Genomic DNA, 6,279 nt, shown 5'->3' on the forward strand with positions numbered 1-6,279 from the left:
ACATTATACTATAACGTTTGGCAAATTTGCTTTGGAAACAACCTATATTAGTTGATATCTTAATTTTCGCAATTTTAATTACTGATGCTACTACACTCGCTTAAAACAGAAACAAAATTTAACAAAAAATACAGCAAACACTACTTTAACACTTTATTTAATATTTAAATGCTTTATGCCGATTAAAAATTTATTCACACATTTTCATAGATGATAATCTACCTTGAGGATCAGATTTTTACCGTTTTAATTTTTTGTCATTTCAGATACCAAAAGACAGAATCTGTACTCAAGTCCACAGCTGAGAAAACGACGAGTATTTTAGGTGGCTTTGGTAGTGGCATTACTATGAAACTGGGCCAGATGCGTAATTCCGACAGTTTCCGGTCGCTGGAGGAAAGAGTTGGATCTGCCTGCGAGAATATCAAGGTAATTAATACTAAATTAGATTAATATTACTAAATATCTATTAATTAGTCTTTCAAATTAACTATTTTCTAACTAATTTTTTAGATTTTAAACGCGTGCGTCAAATTTTCAATTTTTTATGCCACAAATTAATAAATAAACGAATCAAATAAAATAGTTTAAATATTTTATTATATGTTGAATTTATGTTCTTTGGAATTACTAATTTATAAAATTTTAACATATTAAAATTTCTTTGATGTTTTTATTCAAGGATTATTTTCTTCTTTTCGCAGACGAAAGTCGTGCCTTCAAGGTCCGGCTCGACGCAGAGCTTCGATGAAGCACTCCGAGAGTCCGAGGCAATGAGACGCGCGTCCGCAGCTCCGTCAGCTACCAGCCCGACCATTCCTGAGGATAAAATGCTCTCTTAGAGCTCGAAATCCGCGCATTTCCTCCGCGCGATACAAAATGCTGATACCGCGCTATATTATTACTGCGTTCGTCTATTGCAATTGCTTTAGCGGGCCAAATGGCGTATTTGTGCACGTCGGATTCGATTTCAGTCATTCGATACTTCGCTCAATCGAGACTTCGGCCGCGAGCACAATCGTCCAAGTACTATCCTATTCTTTATTCAATAAAAAAATATATTTTTCTTGCACGCCATTTCCACGCCTTTCTCCTCGCAGGATCGCCTTTCTTCGAGCCACTATCAGGACATCCTTTACGCAAAGTGTCCCCCATGTGATTTTTATATTTGATACTAAAAAACGGCTACTCAAGACGATCTGTGTGTTTTCCAATGAAATGCCTTTTGGAATTTTTTTTTTATAATTGTGATTTGTAGGTATAATAAAATATACTTGGGCTCGAGAGCTGCTTATTTATGTGTGCCGCGAGAGGAACTTAATTTTGCAATAGAAAATTAATAATAAAAAGAAATTATGACACGGTTCTATTATAATTTTCATTGCACAATATGCAGTTGTTAATAATTTTCTTTCTTTCAGTGTATTAGAACAATTATATTTAATTATATTAAATCAATTTAAGTTTACGCCAATAATCGTACTTATTTCTTCAAATGTTCATAATTTTTGACACTCGGAGTTTCATTGCACATATTACCGGTGTCCTGAATCAACCTGATAGAGCTGCCAAAAGCAAATCTTTAACGATTTATAAAGAATGACCCGTCCACTGACAATATTTTACACTGTATACTGAACTTTTCACCTACTATGCAAATTTAATTAATGCGAGTCATTCAATCTGCCAAAAGGCAAATCTAATCAGAATTAAGAATCACATCACTAGATTTATTTTTTCTATTATATATCTAACGGTACAGAAAATTGAAGCAACAGAAAGATTATTATATAAAGAATCATATGAATAAAGCTTGTTACAAAATAATAAAATTACATCGCGATAATGTAAATGAAGAACGGTTTTCCATGCATTGCGAATGATTTTATCGGCGATTACGCAGAATGAGTCAACGAAAGCAGAATACATATCTTTAAAATGAGAATTCTTTTTTATTAGAGATATTTAACAATTCTACTTTCTGCTCATTCTGTATATTAGACTGAGAGAAAATTCTTGGTGATTCTCGATATATTTCACAAATGGATACTTTTTAAGTGCGCGAATAATCTAAAAGGATTCGCAAATAAACGGAATTAAGAGATATTTTGTATTCTAGCTTTACGGATAGATTATCGACGAAGCATGGTACATGTATTATTGTAAACATTAATACGCATAATAATTCACACGAATCTGTGGAAGTCTCGTGAGTTGCGACAACAATGATTGATTAATAATAATAATAAGCCGTGGTTCGTCGATAATATCTATTGCATAACTCCTTGTTCATATTAATAAATAAATTATTTTACGAAATACTAAAAGCCACAAATATCTTACCTACCGCGCACCAAAAAGATTTCTTAACAATTCAAACGAATTAAAAATATTACGATAATAAATAAGGAAAGGAAAAGTTAGATCTTGATGTCCAATGATGTATTTGAAATTTACGTTTAAAATTATTAGGCATCAAGATTTAGCTCTGCTATGTGTTGGCCTTATCTTGATTTATTTAAATTTAAAGTTTTATATATTGTAAGCCTCAAACTTTCAAATATTCAGTTTCAAATACGCGGTTTTTTTAATAACTTGGTAACGTTATAAGTTACATTGAAAAAAAAAAATTAAATTTTACTAAATATTTGAATATTTTTAAATAAATATTTACTAAATGTAAACATATATGTGCAATAACTATTAACTCAGTTTATCGTATTTTTTACTAATTTTACTAAGTAAATATTTATTTATTGTAAGTAAATGTTTACTGTTGAGAGAAATATATGTTAAGATTCAGTAAATAAGTCTTTTCCAGTGTAAATATTTTGCAAATTAACAAATTATTGCTGTTAATTTATTTTTCAGTTATATTGCTGGCATTCCATGATTCAAGTTGATTGTTAAAATATCAAAATTTTTTGCAGCATCGAGCACACAGACTTCTATGATTCCGCATCATGCTTGACTTTCCGATATAATTATTTTAATAATCCAGCAAAATTATTTTCTATTAGATTTGTTTCTAGCTTTAGATATTTCAGCGAGACCATTCTTTTCAAATGTATAATTTCAAATTTTAGTTCCAGATTAGATAATCGATGCGGTGGGCCACTGAGTTTTTCGATATCTCGAAAATCGCTTCGCGCTGCAACCAACTTCAGTGGCGGTATGACGCATCGCGCGATGGATCGCGGTTCTAATCGCTCCGCGTTTCTTGGGATCATCACCATTTAGATATAATTCTTACGCGAAAAGTTGTCGCTTAGGTTGTCTCTCGTGAAGTACTTATTAGATTAACGCAATTTACGAAATATTACGTACGCGAATTTCGTTTTTTCGGAAATGCCTTGCTTCTTTCGAAATCAGTGGAATTTTCTGTTTCGTGAGTTTCAAAGCTTTTCTTCCGGAGAAGTGCAACAACATAAGCTCGGCTAATAGCGTGATTAACCAGATAAGTACATTGTTCTGTAATAGTTGGGTCTGTGAGAAATTCAATATTTCGATCATTTTCGTGTTTTCCGTTAAACAATTGCCGAAATCATCGGCAATTGTTTCGCGTTTGAATCTGCCGCCACTAGGTGGCGCCAACCACCAGCGGTCCGCCATTACGCGAAATGGTGGTTGGCGGTCGTTGCGTTTCTCCCGTTTTACGGTCGTCGAAGAGAACGATTACATTACGAATCATGTTCGGAGGTACTCGGGAGTTCAAAATTGGATTGTTAATTAATCAACGTGTGCGACATGTAACAGCCATTTCTTCGAGTCGTATCCTGAGAAGAACGGACTTCGGAGAGGGGCGATAATGGACAATCCATTCCAGGAGAACACGGACCAGTTCAGGAAATCTCGGCGATGATGCAGTTGATACAGTTCAGTGAGTCAATTTGGTTATTATGCTAATTATTGATATAATCGTTTATTGCACGAGAGATAATGGTGGAATTGCATCTCTCAGTTTGATTGTTATCTATCGACTTAAATCAATGATAAAATTATACAGCGAAATCACAAAATACTCTAAAAGTACTCTTGAGATCTTAGAGAATATCTGATGGATTCTGGTGAATTTTATCAGAATTTTTAGAATTTTGGAGTAATTTATAACTTTTTGGAAAATTTATCATTTTGTATGCAAATTTTTAGAAGCATTTTTTAGAAGTGTTGAAAAAATTTATCTTTTCTAGAATTCTTCATACAAATATATGAATTCTGAAATGTTAAGATTTCTTGTTTAATAATTTCTGATGAAATCTTAATATATAAAGTCTGAAAAAGTTCAAGATATTTTTTCAGAAATTATAGACTGAGAAGTCTTAGAATATTTCAGAATTCACATATATGAACAATTCTAAGATGTAGACTTCCTCAGTATTTCTGAAGTGTTCTAATTTGTATAAAAATTCTAAGAAAAATTTTATTCAGAAAATTTCTTGTTAAATTAAAATTTATGTATTATATTTGTTTAATTTCTCAAATTTTTTATTTAGAGCATTTTTTAGAAATGCCAGGAAAGTTTACATTTTCTTAAAATTCTTCATATATGTCAATTCCAAAATATACTAAGATTTCTCATTCTATAATTTCTGATAAAATCTATAAAAAGTTTAAAGTAAATCTTAGAATATTTCAGAATTCACATATATATGAACAATTCTAAGATGTAGACTTCCTCAGTATTTCTGAAGTGTTCTAATTTGTATAAAAATTCTAAGAAAAATTTTATTCAGAAAATTTCTTGTTAAATTAAAATTTATGTATTATATTTGTTTAATTTCTCAAATTTTTTATTTAGAGCATTTTTTAGAAATGCCAGAAAAGTTTACATTTTCTTCTTAGAATTCTTCATATATGTCAATTCCAAAATATACTAAGATTTCTTATTCTATAATTTCTGATAAAATCTAATTATAAAATCTAAAAAAAGTTTAAAGTAAATCTTAGAATATTTCAGAATTCACATATATATATGAACAATTCTAAGATGTAGATTTTCTCAGTATTTCTGAAATGTTTTAATTCGTGTACAAATTCTGAGAAAAATTTTCATTAGAATCTTATTCCTTAATAAATCGAAATTTATGTATTATATCTAAAGCCATTATTTAATCTATTTAATTGTTCACTCGTTTGTTCATAAAAATTTATTATAAGAAAACATTTTCACTAAAGATGATTTCGTCTTTTGTTCTAAAAATTTAATCAGTTATTTGCCCATGAAAAGTTAGTAATAAACTATAAGTGCTTTATAAATATTGTATTCTTTGTTTCTTGATTATTTAAGAAAGAAAAGCTAAAGGCATTTTGAATGCAATCGATTAACATTCAAGCGTCTCTCTCTGTCTCTTGTTTTTTTGTTTTTTTTTTTTTTTTTATAAAAAAGCATATAAACCTTTATTAAAACTAAGTACAAAAATAATAGGTACATTTCTTCGTCTTCGCGTCTAAATCTCTAAATTGCTATGCCGGCTGGTCCGCCATTCAAAACTATTTCAACCATTGTACACTCGTGAACAACAGCGAAGAATATCCTGTCAAAGAACAATACAGAGTGTTTTTTTTTCCTTATGTAGGGTGTTCAGAATTTTTTCGCCATTTCTCTAAAATGTTAAAAGATAAACTAACAAGAATAGAGAGCGATTATATACCAAAGTCGGGTCATTAATTAATTCATAATTAATCCATAAGTTAGAGAAACGAACGATCCGTGCCTCGAATCACCTGCAATTCCACGCGCGATTATACACAGTGTCCCATAATTATCGGCGCCACTTTTCATTCGTTCGACTCTCCAACGACTCCAGAGAGTTTTTGCGCGGTAGTAGTTTTATTAAAATGTCATTTTCTTTAATATCTATATTACTTAAATATTCTCATTGACACGATAAGTTAGACGAAGATTTCGTTCACTGTACACATATTGCACTCAGCAATTTACTGTCGATATAAATCGTGTAGATCGTCCCATAGATCGATGATTGCTGGAATTAGAAGAGAAACTTGAACAATCGTGTTATATATTGCTAAACTATAAAACACAACGGGTGGGGCCTTATATAAAGTTTCAAAACGAGCCTTATATGTGGGTATTTAAAAAGAAAGAAACTGGGGAAGGAAAGAGAGCGATACAACTGTGAAAAGATATCGACATAACGCACGTTAAGTACGTTGCTAATGTGTATACATATACATATATATATAAAACCATTTATATTTTGCATATCTTTACGTATAGAGAGAAACATATAATATATATATATATATATATATATTACG

The 6,279-nt window shown here is 30.8% G+C and overlaps 2 protein-coding genes across 2 annotated transcripts in view; one reads left to right on the top strand and one right to left on the bottom strand.

Moving 5' to 3' along the window:
- The window catches only part of LOC108749559, a 5,103-nt gene extending 3,714 nt beyond the window's left edge, over positions 1-1,389 (top strand). Inside the window, 2 exon segments of the mRNA XM_018488335.1 lie at positions 267-429; positions 705-1,389. Of these exon segments, the coding sequence (XP_018343837.1) occupies positions 267-429; positions 705-842 (301 nt within the window). The 3' untranslated portion in view covers positions 843-1,389.
- On the bottom strand, positions 741-3,859 carry LOC108749558. Its single transcript, XM_018488333.1, has 2 exons — positions 3,328-3,859; positions 741-819 (listed from the first exon to the last, which is right to left on the bottom strand). The coding sequence occupies exons 1-2, from the start codon at positions 3,610-3,612 to the stop codon at positions 802-804; spliced, it is 303 nt and encodes a 100-aa protein (XP_018343835.1). The 5' UTR covers positions 3,613-3,859; the 3' UTR covers positions 741-801.
- Between the last annotated feature and the right edge of the window lie 2,420 nt (positions 3,860-6,279).

Source organism: Trachymyrmex septentrionalis, unplaced genomic scaffold, assembly GCF_001594115.1.
Source record: "Trachymyrmex septentrionalis isolate Tsep2-gDNA-1 unplaced genomic scaffold, Tsep1.0 scaffold3, whole genome shotgun sequence".
NCBI lineage: Eukaryota > Metazoa > Arthropoda > Insecta > Hymenoptera > Formicidae > Trachymyrmex > Trachymyrmex septentrionalis.